General features: G+C 37.4%; 1 protein-coding gene across 1 annotated transcript in view; it reads left to right on the top strand.

The window, feature by feature from the left end:
* Positions 1–12,811, top strand: part of tubgcp3 (tubulin, gamma complex associated protein 3) — a 32,937-nt gene extending 20,126 nt beyond the window's left edge. The window contains 10 exon segments of the mRNA XM_052127113.1: positions 1,944–2,052; positions 5,574–5,763; positions 5,919–6,054; positions 7,267–7,335; positions 7,455–7,590; positions 7,935–8,023; positions 8,112–8,243; positions 8,703–8,843; positions 10,113–10,229; positions 11,419–12,811. Coding sequence (XP_051983073.1) covers positions 1,944–2,052; positions 5,574–5,763; positions 5,919–6,054; positions 7,267–7,335; positions 7,455–7,590; positions 7,935–8,023; positions 8,112–8,243; positions 8,703–8,843; positions 10,113–10,229; positions 11,419–11,580 — 1,281 coding nt within the window. The 3' untranslated portion in view covers positions 11,581–12,811.
* Positions 12,812–19,812: the final 7,001 nt, after the last annotated feature.

Here is a 19,812-nt window from a genome sequence, read left to right as displayed (position 1 = left end):
GATTGATAAATAAAAAAAACAATGAGAAAGGAGAGGAGTCACGACCTCTATTTGTAAACAAATAGCTGCTAGCATGCTACTCAGAGGATTTAAAAATTCCCTTAACAGAAATAAAATAAAACCAACAAAGTATATAAAGTGTGTGCGTGTGTCCGTGCGTACATGTGTGTGTGTCCTCGTCTTGAACTCGTGTGAGTTTTCTGCTTGTTCTGTGAGACAATATAGAAAATAAAGTGATTTCTGGATTACTACATAGAATGTTTCCTGGGATGATGGATATAAATAATGGAATGTTAATTGAACTCTTTTATACACTAAACCGTCATGAAATGTAGTTTACATGAGGGAAGTATTGCATGCCTGTTACTGTGTGGTAACGTGCTTCAAGAGTCAAACAATGAGTGAGTATTTCAGAACAGTAATTTAAGTTGAGTCATAAAAGCTTTTATTGTAAAAGATCATGTTGATCAATAGGTTTATAGTGCTTTCACCACGTGTTCCGCTGAGTTCAGCGTGTGCTGCTTGGTGGTCTGACCGCTCATCTCACTGCGGCTGCAGCAGCAGGGAGCTCCACATGCACAGCTCTTGCGCCTAGTTTAAACTGTAACCTGAAGACACAGATTGGGTCTGAAAACGGGAAAAGGCTGCATTCAGGGGGCTGTATAATGAGTTTTTTTAAACTGTTCAGAGACCCGTTTCCTTTAGAGTTCCGTTTATCCAAAAACACTGTCAGGCAGCTGCCTATGTTTTCAGATGCAGCCTATGCTCACGTAAAACAGACTTAACAAAAGTGTACCTCCAATCCCGTCGTCCTCCATCTGTGTTGTTGATTTTGGTGTCGTTTCTGTTGAAGAAAGAAAAGAAAAAAGGTTGTTTGACGTCACTACGAGGGTACTTCTTTGAGCCTGAATGCAAAAGAAGAAAAGTCTCCACGGAAAAAGTGGACAGGCACTATTTGTGCTCTATAAACAAGAAAAAAAGTTACGATATTTTGAATGAAACTTGTTCCCACAGTGCTGGGTGGTTGCTAGGGTGTTGCTATTTGGATGCTAAGGTGTTGCTAGCTGCTAGATAACTTGGCACCCTCCTGCAATGTCAGTCAGTGGGACTTTTTCCTTCCATTTTAAAGCCTGCTTTGTGAATCATACAATTGCTTGGCGAATCATCTGGTTAATATGAAAAGTATTAGCTTTAGGGAGTGGGAGTGGTGGTGGTGTAGTGGTCTAAACCACATAACTGGTAAACTGCTAATCAGAAGGTTGCTGGTTCGATCCCCACAGCCACCACCATTGTGTCCTTGAGCAAGGCACTTGCTCCGGGGGGATTGTCTCTGTAATAAGTGCACTGTAAGTCACTTTGGATAAAAGCGTCTGCAAAATGCATAAATGTTAATGTAGCACAACTCTCCTCAGCAAGCCACCTGATTTGAGGTATCCATTACCATGTCTGTAGCACAATTGGAACAGGATGCACTACATGCCAATGTATAATTCTGTGATTATGGATTTGAACAAACCCCTAACCACAAGTATGAGCAAAAGTAATAGTGGTGGTTGCCTTAGTGCATTGGTTCCCAAACTTTAAGCTAATTCATCCCTTTATGCAGTTTCTTTTTTTTTTTTTTTTTCTTCAACCACAGCAAAAAAAAAAAATGAACAAATATGCTATTGAAAGCACTCCTTTATTTAAAAAGATTACTATTAATAAATTAATTAAAAACAGTGTAGCCTTCAATTGTTTCTTGAGTAAACATTGCTTCAAGCTTTTAAAGTAATTATTTAAGAGCCAGTAATTAAATAGAGTAAATAGTGCTTTAGATTTTTTTTAGCACCAGCAACAATTAAACATAAAAATAATCGTAATATTAAAAAAGTAATCTAATTTCAAATAAAATGACTTGATTTTTTTTGACTGCATTTGTGTGTTTTTCTTTTGTTCTCCAGGTGCTACTCATTGGCAAATCCATTAACTTCTTGCATCAGGTATGCCATGACAGAACACCGCCGGCGAAGATAATGCCTGCCTCCAAATCCAGCGACTCGCCCAAAGATGGTAAGCTAACGCTAATGCAGTTGCTCAAAATAGTCGCCGGTGTAATGGTTGCTAATGCGATATTCTTGGCCATAATGGCAGCTAATAGTAAAATAACCTGCTGAAAGTGAGTGATGCAGAAAGAAGAGAAAGAAAGATTGATCTTTTGTGGAGGAAAGTGCTTTTTTAGAGTGCTTGTCTCGTGAGGGTGTCCGTATATTGACGCTGGTTGTATTTAGCGTCTTTGCTAGCAGGGCTAATCGATGCTCTTAGCCTTCAGCATACATCTCTGTCCTTCAAAGTGTTTCCAGAAGGTTCTTTATTTTATCTGCCATTCAAAGCCTCTTTTTTTGTTTTATTTTTGTTGTTGTCTTATATTATTATTTTCCTTCTTTACTTTGACTTTGTGTTGTACTTTTTCTGTTCTCCAAACTAAACATAGATTATGTTGTGACCAGGGCCGGACTTTGGGGGGTGGGGGTCCCCTGGGCTGGATTCATTGGTGGGCCCCTACCTACACAATATTGTATTCCCATTTTGGAAAGAAAAATTAAAGGTATTTCTGGGAGAACCATATGTAGCATTGAGTGTTTACGACTGTGGCGACAAACACAGAGAAAATAGAAACGGTCAATGTGACTGGAGTGGATTTTCCCTCCCCGCTCAATTCATTCTGTAATCGCTCCGCTCTGGGTTTAACATCTCCTGCACCTCACTTTACATGCATAAATGGAATTGCATACGTTATATAATTATCAGGACAATAAATAAAATTAGACATAAGCATTTTTAAAAATAAACCATCGCTGGGTTTACCGAAGCACTATGTTGAACATTAGTATCAGGTTAGCAGCAACTTCTTAATCTCTGGTGCATTTCAAAAAAGCTCTGTAGGTCAATGCAATGCAAGTGAATGGTTACCAAAACTGTCATGCTCTAAAAAGCACATAAATGCAGCATGAAAGTATTTTGTGGTTTAATCCATGTCTTCTGAAGTGATCTAGTTGATTTTGGATGAGAACCGACCAAAAGATAACATCATCCTAAAATAACGTATGATGGTATGACCTAAAATGTTAAAATGAAATAAGAGCTTGCGAAATATGATGGAATTTGAGCAACAGTAATTGGTAGCATACAGCAAATGTGAAAACTGTTGTTTTTGGTTTTATGAAATTGAACAAACATTCTGCAAATATATTAAATAATCGGTTTTCATTCTCTGAACAGTTTCTAATACCTGATACAAACGATAAACTTAATAGTTGCCTTTTAGTCGTTCTAGTTCCATTTAATGTATTGTGTGAAAACATTGTGCAATATTTGCAAGGACGATCTGTTAGTATGTTGGGTAACGGGAAGAGGAGCGCGCACGAGAGAGAGAGAGAGAGACGCAACCCACTTTTATATTTTTTTCTTATGTAAACTGAGTGCTTTGTCATGTTTTTGGGCACATTCTTTTTAAATTCCAATTATTTTTTGCTTGTAATTACCTCCCAACACCGTCTAAAAGTTTCAGTAAGCATTTTTGACTGATCTCATTTTTTTTCTTATATATAATATTTGACAATCCATCTTTCGTTCTTACCGTTTGGTTAGTTAACATTAGGCTTGGGATCGATGACTTTTTAATGCATTTATAACCAGAAGATTTTCCCAATGTTTATCCATATATATCTGGAATTTTTCAGATAAAAAATAGGGCTGCTTGTTGCAAAATATCCTTTGCTCTTTCAAACATATTTCTCAACACAACTTTGGCAAAATATGAGGGGCAGAACAAATTAAAGGGGGTCGCACACAGGGCCTGGGTAGTTAGCGAGGATTGACGCTGACTACCACCCCTGGAGTTGCAAGTTTGAATCCAGGGTGTGCTGAGTTACTCAAGCCAGGTCTCCTATGCAACCAAATTGGCCTGGATGCTGGGGAAGGTAGAGTCACATGGGATAACCTCCTCATGGTCATGATTAGTTGTTCTCTCTCTCAATGTGGCACGTGGTAAATTGTGCGTGGATCGCGGAGAATAGTATGAGAATCCACATGCTGTGAGTCTCCGCGGTGTCATGCACATCGAACCACGTGATAAGATGGGCGGATTGACGGTCCCAGAAATGGAAGCAACTGAGACTAGTCCTCCGCTACCCAAATTGAAGTGATTAACCGTGCCACCGCGAGGACCTAGTAAGTAGTGGGAATTGGGCATTCCAAAATTGGAGAGAAAAGGGGATAAAATAAATTAAATAAAAGTGGGTTCGCACACAGAATGCTGGATGCTGGCTTTGGCAAACAACATGGTGTGTTTAAAATTATTTTCTATGAAAGTACACACTCCGCCGCTCGCCATCTCCGGAGGCCACCACGGAGCTAAGCTCACATAGTTTTCCATTAAATTTGATCCAAACCATTATCAAAGGACAAATAGTATTTACTCTAGCCATCGCTGGATGATATATTATGTATATGGTCTTTCATATAGCCTACACAATGTATTTTAAAAGTATGTTGTTTCATGGTTTGACAGCTTGAATGGAACGTCGCTATTTCAAATCGTACATTTTGTGCAGTTACACCAGTTTCATACACTAACCTGCAAACTCATCAATGTCATTTTGTTCATTCTTGAAATAAAACAATCTTAGTAACTTTGGACTTCCATCTGCTACGCTGCATCACTACGTCCTGTGTGTGATGCCTGTGCCTTCCTACCCGCTACCGGCTTCAGTTAATGTTAAATCACCGTCTTGCAGCCCGTCTATTACACCAGACTTCGGCTCAATTTTTCAGAAAAAAACGCTTGTCATTTAATGCAAAATCACTTACCCACTCCGCTCCACTTCCACTCCAAACTTCTCACATACTCTGTCTGGGGCCTCACTACAACCCAAGCCCTAGGCTGCTTGTGACTTAAATACCAGTCAGATCTTTTCATTTGTTGGTTTGTATACCTGTGCAAAGCTGTTTATGTGCAGCAAAAATGTGGTTTGCAACAAGCAATGGAATAAGAAGTCAAGTTTACCAAAGAAACTTTTTTTTTTTTTTTTTAGGCATGCATCTTTGCAAGCCTTTCTACAAATTTGCTGCAGGTTTGCCACTACTCATCTGCATGTGAACATATGAGATTGTGGTAAATGTGCAGTAGTGTCCAAAGGGTTGCCATAACGATGTATTTTTAGGGTTTCACAGTAATGGAAAACCTGGAAATATTAGGGAATCTTAAAAATTGGATTTCCAGGCCTCAATGTCATAAAAGCGTAAAGTCACGGAAATGTCTATAGTGAATGTTTTTCTAGTTATGCTCGGTTTTAAAATAGTATTTGACTAGAAATTGCTTTGTGAATGCAATCTCTGTAAAATGATATCCAGTAATCACAAATAACTGCAAGTCATTGAAATTAATTAGTTAAAATGGGTTGGGAACCCTGATTTTTTGTATTTTAAGACTCTTCATAATTTGTTCTTTTTCCTCATTTGTCACTTTTGTCTCCACTTGCCCTCTTTTTTTTTCTCAAGCTGTTATTTATTTAGTTTTTTCCCTCTTTCAGCGGCAGAGTTGTTTACAGATCTTGAAGGGCCCTTTCAGAGTAAGATAGATGCTGCATATTTTGAGACCAGTAAGTATCTGTTGGATGTTTTGAATAAGAACTACCAGCTGCTGGAGCATCTTCAGGCCATGCGAAGATACCTGCTGTTGGGCCAGGGAGACTTCATCAGACACCTCATGGACCTCTTGAAGTGAGTGACATAGACTGGTCATTAAAATTAATATGTCTTTGTCTTTTTTTTTTTCTGGATATCAATATCCATATTCTCATTGTTTCGAGTTGTTACATAAGTTCTAACTTCAATGAAAGCATTCTTTCCTTTTCTCATGTCTGTCTCTTTCTCAGGCCAGAGTTGGTGAGGGCTGCCACCACTCTTTACCAACACAATCTAACTGGTATCCTGGAGACTGCTGTCAGGGCGACCAATGCCCAGTATGACAGTCCAGAGATCCTGAAAAGACTTGATGTCCGACTGCTAGAGGTACTTGGGGTAAAGCTTAAAAGGAAAGAGAATAACAATGTGTAAAAAGCTGTCTGATGGTGTACTTAACTCTTTCCCCGCCAGCGTTTTTAAAAAAAAGTTGCCAGCCACCGCCAGGGTTTTTGACGATTTTCGCTAAAATTTAATGACCCGCAGAATATTTTCTTCCATGAATATATGAAGATGCTATATATCACAATAAAGATCTGAGCCTCTGCTTTTAGGCAAAAAAAAACGATTTTATTTTATCTTCATTTGTTCTTTTTTTATTGCGACTTGAACAGAGGTAGGTTTTGTCAAAAAACAACATTTCAGACAAAAAGCTGATAAAAAGGCATGTTTATGTCTGATATTTTGAGCTTCTCAATACTCCACTTCTTCATGTTTGAGACGATCGCAGTCTGTTTCTTTGATCAAAGAGTTGCGTACTCTTTCAAAACATGCGGAGGGGTCTTCCTTACCGTATAACACCTAAAACACGGAAACCCGGAAAATTCCGTGTTTGGCGGGGAAAGAGTTAAAGGATTAGTTGACCCAAAAATGTTAATTCTCTCATCATTTACACACCCTCATGCCATCCCTGGTGTGTATGACTTTCTTTCTTCTACTGAACACAAACAAAGATTTTTCCAAGAATATTTAAGTAGGTCTATCCAATGCAAGTGAATGGTGACCAGAAATATGAAGCTCCAAAAACCACATAAAAGGGAGCATAAAAGTAATCCATATTACTCCAGTGGTTTAATCCATATCTTCTGAAGCGATCGAATTGGTCTTGGGTGAGAACAGTTCAAAATATAACTCCTACATCTTTCCATTGCAGTCTCGAGGCACGATCAGCCTTCGATTACACTTCTTACTGCTTGTAAAGAAAAAGAAACTGCTGATGTCAAGATTTAAAGTGAAAAAGAAGTTTTATTTCGGTCTATTATCACCTAAAACCGATTGGATTGCTTCAGAAGACATGGATAAAACCACTGGTGTCATATGGATTACTTTTATGCTGCCTTTTATATGGTTTTTAGAGCTTCAATGTTTTGGTCACCATTCACTTGCATTGTATGAACCTACAAAGCTGAAATATTCTTTTAAAAATCTTTCTTCTTTCTTCAGCAGGAGGAGGAAAGTCTGTAATGGCATGATTTTCATTTTTGGGTCAAATATCCATTTAACCTGTGAAACTGTTATTAAATGTGGTGTCGTTTTGTCCAGGTATCTCCAGGGGACACTGGTTGGGATGTCTTCAGTTTGGACTATCATGTAGAGGGACCCATTGCCACGGTAACTGATTATACAACATTATATGTCATTGCTGACACAAACAGAACTTTGGTACTGCAGCTCTGACTCATTTGCTAATAAGTTTTACAAGCAACTACCATCTGTTATACCTGCATCAGGTGTTCACACGTGAGTGTATGAGTCACTACCTACGGGTGTTTAACTTCCTGTGGAGGGCCAAGAGAATGGAGTATATCCTCACAGACATCTGGAAGGGCCAGATGTGCAATGCCAAACTACTGAAGAGCATGCCTGGTGAGTGCAGTTCCACCCACTGCCAGCAAAGGGAGACAGCAGCAAGAAAGTAGTTTCCACTTTTGCACAGTAATGTACATATAAGTTCTAAGAGCGAGATACATGCGGTTTAATATTGATCAACTAAATGTTTTGCTTATTAACTTGACATGTACTCTTCATAAGTAGTAAAGAGCCAGGTTACGCTTACCAAAAAATGCTAAAGCAGAGATGAATATGAACTTTTTTTTATCCACTTGGAATGATATTGAACCAAAAAACCTTCAGTTCAAAAGGAAGAGCTCTCTAGAAATTGTAAGAGCTTTCTCCGCAAACATTTGGTGTGTGTTTTTGTGTATTTTCAGAGCTGTCTGGTGTGTTGCACCAGTGCCATGTTCTTGCCTCTGAGATGGTTCACTTCATCCACCAGATGCAGTACTACATCACATTTGAGGTGCGTCCCTCTATATGTGTTTTTCTTTATCTTTGTCAAACAGTGCTTTGAATCAGCTGTATTACTAAATAATGGTGTGTGTTTGCAGGTGTTGGAATGTTCTTGGGATGAGTTGTGGAATAAAGTTCAACAGGCTCGGGATCTGGATCACATCATAGCAGCTCATGATGTTTTCCTGGACACTATCATCTCTCGCTGCCTGCTGGACGTAAACAACAGGGTATGACACACATGGTGACACCAGCTATAGTGTTTATTAGTGGCAGCCCCTCAGATAAACAATAAGGGATGTAAGGCCATGCTATTTTGTCAAAATAGTCATGATTAAAGGTTTCTGTTAGGTATGACATGCAACAGAGGTTTTGCAACCCCTTCAGCATTGACTTTACTCTCAATTTAACATAGTTTTGAGTGCCTTATTATCGCTTTAAAAAAATTGTTACTTCATAATAGAAATATTAAGTAGCCATATCTGCAAGAAGATATAGTCCTTGACATGTAAACTAAGGTTAATAGTTTACCTCTATGGGTGCTCTGCTTTGATATACATAATATCTTGGTAAAAATGTGTTGTGTAAAAACCTGTTATTGTGTATTTTAGCATTGGAATGCTGTGTTGATCAATCATGAATAATACTTGTCCTCATTTCCATAACTCTCTTGTCCTCTGTGTATGCAGTCTCTGTTGAATCAGTTGCGTGCTGTGTTTGATCAAATCATCGAGTTTCAGAGCGCTCAGGACACTCTATACCGCTCCGCTCTAGAAGAGCTACAGCTCCGCATCCAGTATGAGGACAAGAAGAAACAGAAAGGGGAGATGGTACGTACAGAGAGAGAGAAAGGTTCAGTTCTTTTCGATCCATTACATTACAGTCATCGTGCTTACCTCCTGTTCACTGTATATAACAGAAATGTAACGGCAAATAACTGATATATGGGAATTACATTGTCATTTTGTCAGCTTGTGCTTAGTTTGCAAAACTTCTTTTTTCCATAAATTTAAAGGGATAGTTCACCCAAAAATGAATTTACTCAGCCTCATGACAACCCAGATGTGTATGACTTTCTTTCTTCTGCTGAATACAAATGAAGATTTGTAGAAGAATATCTCCGCTTTATAGGTCCATACAATGCAACCTAATGGTGAAAACTTTGAAGGTCCAAAAAGTACATAAAGTCAGCTTAAAACTCCAGTGGTTAAATCATTGTCTTCAGAAGAGATATGAAAGGTGTGGGTGAGAAACAGGTAATTACTTAAGTCCTTTTTTACTATATATTCTCCTCTGCCCAGTAAGTGGCGATAAGCATGAAAAATATGAATCGGCAAAAACAAGAAAGTGAAAATGGGGATTTATATAAAATTCTTAAATCTGTTTCGATATCTGTATGCGATATCTTATCGCTTCTGAAGACATGGATTAAACCACTGGAGCCATATGGATTACTTTCATGCTGCCCATTATATGCTTTTTGGATCTTCAAAGTTCTGTACACCATTCACTTGAATTGTATGGACCAACAGAGCTGAAATATTCTTCTAAAAACTTTATTTGTGTTCAGCAGAAGAAAGTCATACACATCTTGGACTGCATGAGATTGAGTATATGATAAGAGAAGTTTCATTGTTGGGAGAACTCCCTTTTAAAGTTCAATGAGTGTAGTGCTTATTTATGGGCTAGAACACCCCTAATGGACTAACAGTTTAAAATGCAGTGCACACAACTGATTTCCTTCCATAGTAAACACACACTTAAAGTCACATGTTCTGATATTTTCCTGGGGGAAAAAAACCTTCTAGTGGAAAACCACATGGCCCTTGAGCATCCAACGGAGCTAAGATGTCCGATTATCTCCACACTCAGAGAATCATGATCCATTCCTTTATTTAACCGTTTCTTGCAAACAGCCATTAGTTGTGGATGCTGCTTTTACTGGGACGTTGTTGGCTTTCTATTGCCATTTGATTTTTCTATGTTAGCTCAAGTTCTATAAATGCAAACAAATGTGAAGAGACTGCCAGAGTTTTAGTTTTGTGTGTGTGTGTGTGTGTGTGTGTGTGTGTGTTTGTTTGTTTGTTTGTTCATTTCAGGGTGAGTGGGGTGTAACAGCACAGCAAGAGGCCGAAGAGAACAGACGTATGCAGGAGTTTAAAGACACCATACCAAAAATGTGCTCTCAGCTCAGATTACTCACACACTTCTACCAGGTACACTACACAATCACATAAACATACAGACTACTGGTGGTACTAATTTAGTAGAGTGTTTTATGCCAATTTACAGAACACAACCTAGACTCTAACACAATTACAGCAGGACTGTCATGATAGCCGATTTTATAAATCTAATGATCTATTAGGTTTGTTGTTTTAAAAAAGTGTTTACATTGAAGCTCCTATCTTGAACTTTGCAAGCTTGAAGTAAAATCAGGCATCGAAACATGCATGTACATGAAAAGAATATAAGCCTTGATGCTATCTGCTTTAAATATGGGCCGAAATAGACATACTGACTAGGGGTGCACCGATATAAAAAAAATAAATAGATCGTTACTGATTTATATATATTTTGTACTTTTTTGTGTTTGCAGTTCAAAATGACAGAACTCACATTTTACATGTTTGTTCTGTATATAATAGAACATCACAAATTCATATTATGCATATGTTGGGCAGTTACATGGAAATGTCAACCACATCATGGAAAAATAAAAGTTACCAAAGGAACAAAACACTCTGAAGTTGTACTATGGTATAATGGATAATGCCATACACACCTCTAGAGGGTGCCGCTTGCTTACACAATGCTGACTGAAGTGCTGAAGGCAGTTTATTTTTAGGCTTTGAAGCTTTAGTAATCGCGCAAGACCTTATTGTGATTTCAATCTTAATAAGTCATGCAACCTTAATGGATACCATACCAATGTCAAAGTTTGCTGATTTCAAAGCATTTTGGATGGTTTTACCTCATGTATTGGTAAAAGTGCCATTTTCACAGCGGTCACGTTTTTCCTCATTAATATTACATGTTCTTAGGAGTGCCAACCCTTCTACATTACATCTACACTTGTATTCACAGAATTTTAACAAAGCATGATTATAATTAATAATAGTTTGTTTTTTCATATTGCCGTTTTCATGCTTAAAATCGATTTGCTGATGGTTTAAATTTGGTCAATAATTGGCTGATTAATATCTACGGCCGATACATCAGTGCATCCCTAATACTGTCCATTTTAAAAACCACAAATATTGACTGATATTGCAAATAGAACATTTCCAAACCTATTTACCTGTTAATAAACCCTAAATAGAATCAAAGCGACTAATAAAATGATCTGTCATGCATTGTTTGGAGTGATGCATCAGTTTGTCATTTTTCTCTCCTGTCCTCCAGGGCATCGTGCAGGAGTTTCTACGGCTGCTAATGAACAGCACTGATGAGAGTCTTCAGTTCCTCAGTTTCCGACTGGACTTCAATGAGCATTATAAAGCCCGTGATCCACGTCTGCGACCCTCACTAGGGGCCTCCAGGGGGCGGCGAAGCTCCAACATCTAACCTTGTGGATGCGGCCTTTGGGGAACTTTATTTTGTGTGGTTGCTATGTCAAGAGACTGTTTAATAATAGGGCTACTCGGATCTCTTCTGGCGCTCTAATGAAATCATATAAAAGTCCAATTCTATTTGGTTTATAGAATATACTATTTCCATGACATCGCCAAACGATTTCAATCACACACAATCAACTATCCAGTGGGTTTAGAGTGTAACTTTCAGTACCACAAGGTCACAGATCTGTCATCAGTTGTGTAGTTAATGCGTGAATATACTAGTTTTTTTGTTGATGTTTTTAAGATTTTGTTAATATTTAAGATTCCATTTTTTATTTACATTAGTTGTTTTTTCCCTAGTGCCGTTTTTTGATACTTTAAAGTCTTGTTTGTCATATTCAAATAAAAAAAGCCTCCAGGTGTCACGCACATAAATAATAAATCTGATTGGTGGTGATGTCTGAATAATTTCTCCTATTGTACTTATTCTTACATTTTGTGGCATCCCCTGTAATGGATCAGGTTTGGTTTGGATTTGAAACTGTCTTGGTTCAGTGAAAGAAGAAAATGTACCCAATAATATATATATTTTGGGTTTTTTTGGCCATCTTCATGACTTTATAATTCTTGTTGTCTGTTTGTAATTATACAGGCTGTGACCTTTGTACTGTGTGTAAAATATAAGAAAGCTTAAATGTTGACTATTTCTTTAATTATATAAATGGACCTGTTAAATTACATGCATTTAAATTAACTACATGACCTCGCTTTGATCTTGTAAGTGCATCTCATTTCTCTTGTCATGCTAAATCAATTACCCACAATGCTGTGTAATCTTATCAGGCCTCGGTTGAAACTGTGAAGGCAGAGTTGTTCTACTGAAGAATTGGAATATAGGCAATATTATAGAGTAATATGGTAATGTTTATCCCTCATCTCACCCATATTTATATGTATGAAGGTAGGTTGGTTGATAAAGATGCATTTTTGTTCCGAAAACCCTTTCTTATTACATAATTACATGGAGAATGAAATGGGCTGATGGATCAGTTTGGAGGTTGTGAAATGGATGCGTTGTCACTGGAGCTGTTTTTAATCTGTATTTTAATGTCAAGTGTCACAGGCACTAGAGGGCGAGGCAGAGTCTGATTTTCAAATTAAGATTGTACAGAGTTTAAACTCTTTAATGGACAGAGGCAGAATTTAAAAAAAGAACACATCCTGTCATTCTTGAATAAATAAACCTTTTTTGTATTTAAAGAAAAATAATGAGGATGGATGTCTATCATTTTCAGAGTAAATCTAGAGTATTTTTTCACCAAAAAATACTAACGCATTGAATTGTATTTAATTAACAATCTACCATGTATAAATATTCTTTATATTTTAAACAAGTCATTTTTAAAGTGACAGTTCACCCAAAATGAAATAGTACAATTTTACCCTCATGACATCCCAGATGTGTATGACTTTCTTCTGCTGAACCCAAACCGATTTATAGAAGGATATCTTGGCTCTATACAATGTAAGTGAATGGTGACCACACATTTGATGCTCCAAAAATCACATAAATGTCATGCATAAGACTCTATTTGTTAAATCTGTATCTTTAGATGAGATATGATAGGAGTGGGTGAGAAAAAGTTTTTTTTTACCATAAATCTCCACTCTCACTTTCAAAAACAATACCTTTGATGTGTTTCCTCACGTTAGGGTACTAGACTGTTTACAATTCTTAATGGTTAATTATCTTGGTCTCAAAGTCTTAATAACCTCAAACCTTAAAGCAAAATATCACTTCTTATTTATTTTGAATTATGGGTTGAATGTGACATGGACAATTTTCTTATGTGTTACTCAGAGTCAGAACTGAGGTAATTGTGCAACAGAATCAAGTTACTACAGGCTTAACTGAAATATTGGTTCTAGATTAATGGCTTGAAGTATTATTGATATTTTATTTTCATTAAAAAAAAAGAATAAAGTACATTTAATGAAATACTGAAGATAAAATATTATCAAGCCATGCCTACTATGAAATATCAAACAATAATAATCCTGCCTTTTTTAAAGTTAGAAGCAATTTTAACCTGTTCTGGAACTTCCATGAGACAGCTGTTGAATTAGACATAATGCTAGATCTTTCTAAAACAACACAGCCCACCAAAGATAGTGTTGAGATCACCGAACAGTACATCTTGTAACGGTTGTCCAACAAATCACTTGGAAAATAGTATCTCAGCTTACAACTCTTATGAATCTTAAACTAACAATAAACCTAATATTCACCTTCAACTGAGAACTTGCCAAATGATTGACAGGCAAAGGCACATTAAAGTTTTCTGATTGGTTGATCAAAGAACGTGTCAGCTGCCTGCAGTCTAGTAATGTCACAGAGACCGCTGCGATATCTCAGGACATTTATGAGGGTGTGCTTGTGTTTAATAAGTAAAGCTGCCTTCGGAGGCTGTATACTGAAGCTAGGATGAAAATAAGATGCTTTAAAAACCTGAGATCAGTTTCTTAAGAGATCCATACATTGAAATGCTGTCGGTTAAGCCATTAACTGAGGTCGTCTTGTTTTCGGATGCAGCCAACGTTGCTTCAGCTTTTTGACCACAAGACGTCACTCATGTTCCTAAAAGGATATCTGGGCTTCTCTCCAGTAAACATCCAGATGTGATGTTTGCAACTTAACAGGGTCATTTCAGTGCAGTCATTTGCTGAGACTCTGTTCTAGTTGTTAAACAGAGGACCTAAATTAATATGACACATCACACACACACACATACACACTTATGCACTGCAGCAATGTGAGTCCAGCAGTTTTTCATGCATGTGCAAATGGCCGTAGCTAGTGGGGTGAACGGTGGTAATGATTCTAGAGCCCAAAGGTCCAGGGGACCCCCACAACAAATTCTAAACTGTATATTTTAATAGCAACGGGGCCCAGAGCCATGTACAGTCAGGGGGCCAGATTACCTTGTTACGGCCCTGCGTGTGCATCTGTTTGTAGGTCATGGTCTGTTTGTATTTGAGTGTGTTTTTGCATACTGCCTGTTTGATGCAGAGCACGAGTGTGTGTATGTGTGTCAGTGTGCCGCTTTGCTGAGACACCTCTAGCATCTCTCTCTCTCTCTCTCTCTCTCGCTCTCTCTCTCTCTCTCTCTCTCTCTCTCTCTCTCTCTCTCTCTCTCATGTATCATCTCTTGCAGCAGCACCGGTTTGAGCAGCAGAGACGGCTTCCTCCCTCTCCCCGACAGACTCCTCCTCTCCTGAGCAGCTGTCCAGTGTTTCTCTGCTGCTTCTGGTTCTCTTCATCCTGCTCATGATGATTCTGCGGGTGAAGATGGGAGAGGATACTCTGGAGGAGCTTGTCAGACGACTCTCTGTTATCATACACAATGTTGGTAGGAGGAGCTGAGTGTGTGTGTTCATGTGTGTGTCCATGTGTGTGTGTCCATGTGTGAATTGGCATAAAGGTATGGTATCTTTAGCTCAAGGCTTTTTGCCATTTCTGTTTGTCTTTCCCCTTTAAATATTTGCTGAGACTGTTTTTTGTTGATTTTACCTTTGAATACAATGAATCATTTCAGAGTGCAGCACACAACACCAGTTATTTCTAGTGGTGTATTATATTTATTTGCTCGAAATGAGTGCTGTTTCTGAATTTTCTGAATTTGATTGCTGAATTTGACACTTTTTGAATTTGTAATTTATAAGAATTACAATTTGGAATTTTGGATTTATAATTTAGAACTTAAATTTTAGAATTTTGGATTTACAATTAAAAATTTAGAATTTAAATTGTTGAAATCTGGATTTAGAATGCAGATCTTATATGGTCTAGGCTAGGTGTTGATTGATATAGACCACTATGGATACATTTCAATACTGATATGTGGAGAGTATATAAATATAAATCTATTTAAATACATTTTATAATTCTCTCTCTCTCTCTCTCTCTCTCTCTCTCTCTCTCTCTCTCTCTCTCTCTCTCTCTCTCTCTCTCTCTTTCTTTCTCTCTCTCTCTCTCTCTCTCTCTCTCTCTCTCTCTCTCTCTCTCTCTCTCTCTCTGTGTACATCAGTACACCTATTTATTTGTGCAATTATCTAATCAGCCAATCGTGTGGCAGCATTGTAATGCATAAAATCACGCAGATACAGGTCAGGAGCTTCAGTTAATGTTCACATTAACCATCAGAATGGGGAACAATTTTTATCTCAGTGATTTTGACCGTGGCATGATTGTTGGTGCCAGACAGGCTGGTTTGAGTATTTCTGTAACTGCTGATCTCCTGGGATTTTCATGCACAACAGTCTCTTGAATTTACTAAAAATGGTGCCACAAACAAAAAACATCCAGTGAGCAGCAGTTCTGCGGACGGAAATGCTGTGTTGATGAGAGAGTTCAACAGAGAAAGGTCAGAAAGTTTTGAGCTGACAGAGAGTCTACGGTAACTCGGATAACCACTCTGTACAATTGTGGTGAGCAGAATAGCATCTCAATATATCAAGTCAAAACCTTGAGGCAAATGGGCTACAACAGCAGAACACAATGTCTGGCACTTTATTGGGACTATATATATATATATATAGTTTAAGTCAGAAGATTACATATACCTTAGACAAATACATTTAAAATCTACACAATTCCTGACATTTAATCATAGAAAACATTCCCTGTTTTAGGTCAGTTAGGAACACTACTTTTTTAAGAATGTGAAATGTCAGAATTTAGCAGAGAGAATGATTTATCTCAACTTTTATTTCTTTCATTACATTCCCAGTGGGTAAGAAGTTTACAAACGCTTTGGTTGTATTTAGTAGCATTGCCTTTAAATTGTTCATCTTGGGTCAAATATTATGGGTAGCCCTCCACAAGCTTCTCACATTAAGTTGCTGGAATTTTGGCCCATTCCTCCAGACAGAACTGGTGAGGTTAACTGAGTCAGGTTGTAAGCCTCCTTGCTCACACATCAGCAGTTAAAGAAATACTCAAACCAGCCCATCTGGCACCAACAATCATGCCACAGTCCAAATCACTGAGATCACATTTTTTCCCCATTCTGATGGTTGATGTGAACATTTACTGAAGCTCCTGACCTGTATCTGACTGATTTTATACACTGCACTGCTTATACATGATTGGCTGATTAGATAATCGCATGGATGATTGTTGGTGCCAGATGGGCTGGTTTGAGTATTTCTGTAACTGCTGATCTCCTGGGATTTTCACAACAGTCTAGAATTTTCTCAGGCTGCTGCCAAAAACCAAAAACATCCAGTGAGCGGCAGTTCTGTGGATGGAAATGCCTTGTTGATAAGAGAGGTCAATAGAGAATGGCCAGAATGTTTCGAACTGACAGTCTACGGTAACTCAGATAACCGCTCAATTGTGGTGAGAAGAATAGCGTCTCAGAATACTATTCTGAGATGCGGGTTGGCACGGTTTTTTGTGGCATGAGGGGGACCTACACAATATTAGGCAGGTGGTTTTAATGTTGTGGCTGATCGGTGTATATAGATAAGATTTACTATCCCTCTGTTAATCGTAAATTGTCCACACATCGACTTCTATGTCAGTCTATCACTAGTCTGGACCATCCCTTTATTGTAACCCCTATTATCTCTCTTTTGCTTTCTATTTTTTCATGTTCTCTCTCTTTGGATGTGTAACCCTAGCTTCATTCACTTTTTTTTCTGAAGACTTCTGCTTGTCCTGTTTGCCAACATCTGAGCTGTCTGCAGACACACTGACACAATGAAACAGCAAACACAGTGGAATAAAAACATCCTTTCTCATATTCATGATCATAAAAAAGTAGGCCTATTATATATCCAGAAGTGGGTCATCTTTTAGTTGAGCTATTTTGGCCTGCAGCTTTCTGGAGTATAAAGATACACATTGGTGTTTACACAGAGATTAACTCATGTTCAAACGGCCTGGCTGCTGATTTCCCACACACACTTTTCTTTGCTGAAGCTTCACTAAATTACTTAACTCAAGGTGACACAGATTTGCTTAATATTCTGCATATTGTACTTTAAACAATTTTAAATATCTGGTCGATAGGTACTGTAATGCACGACTAGTATCAGGACTATTAGTACTATAATAGCTGTGAAGCACATTGTACTGTTTAAAATTTTTCTTTTTCGGCTCAAGCCAAACAACTCTTGTGATTAGTAAGGTTCAAGGCTATTATAGCTGTCATTAATTGAAGCCCTGTTTAATTCAATATCTCCTGATTAAGCAATCAAGAGTAACTGTTAATAGCATTGATGTTTGTTTGGTGATGTTTGTTGAGTCCAAATCAGAAGTATGTTGTAATTTGAGACCGTTCAGGCATGTGTGAGTCATAGAATGAGCTGGAAGTGAGCATCTTAATGTTGTTTCACAGAATTATTCTTAAAAGAAAAGCCATGAATTTTGGTCAGAGAAGGTGCCTAGCAGTGCTCAGTATACAGTATATAAGTAATTAATAAAAACACAAATCATTTTATAAATTATTTTAAAAAATTATTAATTAAAAATGACAAATGTAATAAAATGAGGTTTATGCTTAAAAATAAACAAACAAAAATGCTTAGGGAGTATGAAAAATAAACTTATTCCAAGATGGGCCCTATTTTAAGAGCGCTAATCACAGCGCTGTACTGTAAGCCATAAGTGCAAAGTCAGTCGATATGGTAATGTGGGTTTGGTATTTTCATGCAAGCATGCACTAGGTCTAGGCACAAGTTTGGTGAGCGCTAATGGGCTGGTTCAAGGGCAGTTTAATTCTGAGGTTCCTCTCTTATTATATAGTCCATTCCCTCAAGCACCAGCAACATAAATAAAGACGGTACATAGAAAATAAGTGTACAATTGGATTGTGTGAAATGAATTACAAGAATACAAATATGTATTTACCACTTTTTAACATTTACAAAAGAATGTCAGGCATATTTCGTGACTCCTTTTACACGCATGGAAAATGTGGTTCTCGTCAGGATTTGGATTTACGCTCTGTTACATTATAGAGAATGTAAGTATTATTAATCATTTTCTTCTACTGAAACATAAATCATGGCTAGTATTAACAGTGATTGTATATGCACGCACATTACTTCTACCAAAATCAAAATCGACCAGTACATGGAAATATTTAGCCAAAAACATTTCTACATATAAAATACACTTTAAACAAAATACAAATAAGACTCTAAATACAATTGTAAATGTAAACATAACAATAATTTAAAAATAAACCATGACATAAAAAGTTTAACACAACTCTAAGACATTTTTGTTGCATAAAACGGCTATTTTCAGGTACAAGATTTGATGTTCCACAATATTTCAGAGTTTGGAAATTTACTTTATAACCACCTGTTGGTGGAATTTCCAAACTCCAAATGTAGAATCTGAAAATCTGTCGAATATGTCTTAGCACAATGACCTATATTTCAAGAAAATAGCAAATTGTGCTTTGCGCCACTTTGTTACCATAAAGCACACACACAGTTTGCGTGCATAAACCCACAGATAGTGCAAACACTCCCACCCATGCCCACTTGCGCTGGCACAAAAATTGCACTTACAATTTGGGCTCTCATAAAAATTGGATAAGACGTAGCGCATGGTCTATACACATAGCACACACTCACGAAAATATAGCCCTATATAGTCTCATATCACATTTTGGCTAATCATTTACATTAATCTTGTTTTATGTTTAAATATTATACTGGAAAATAAGACCAAAATTAATTAAAAAAAATACCTGGGCCTTAAGTATTAAACTTCTGCAAGTAAACTTTGTTTTGTAGATTATTTTTTATCTAATTTCATTTTTGTAAACTTTATACTAAGAGATTAAAAATCTCCCAGTTACTTGCATTGATAGAATGTCTGTCATTTGAAATCCAAACAACAAAGATGATGTCATTGTAAAATTCTTATACTGAATTGTGATTAGCTTGTTCTTTCTGGCATCTATTTAAAGTATCTAGTAACACACACTCTAGTAATCTATTGACATGAGTGGAGCATGTCAAGTACATCAACCAATCACAACACATAATGTAATTCATCATAGGCAACACAGTGCATCATCCTTTGAAACTCTTTCACCTCTATTTTTGCACGGATTATGTGTGTCTCACCAGCTTTCATCAGTTCTAAGTTCAGTTGCTGTGGTAACTGGGTTCCGTGGTTGCTGTAAACTGAATTTGTGTCTTTCCTCCTCCTTTA

Source organism: Xyrauchen texanus, chromosome 5 (genome assembly GCF_025860055.1).
Source record: "Xyrauchen texanus isolate HMW12.3.18 chromosome 5, RBS_HiC_50CHRs, whole genome shotgun sequence".
Lineage (NCBI taxonomy): Eukaryota > Metazoa > Chordata > Actinopteri > Cypriniformes > Catostomidae > Xyrauchen > Xyrauchen texanus.
The sequence above is the reverse complement of the archived record's forward strand: the minus strand, read 5'-3'. Positions and strand labels throughout refer to the sequence as shown.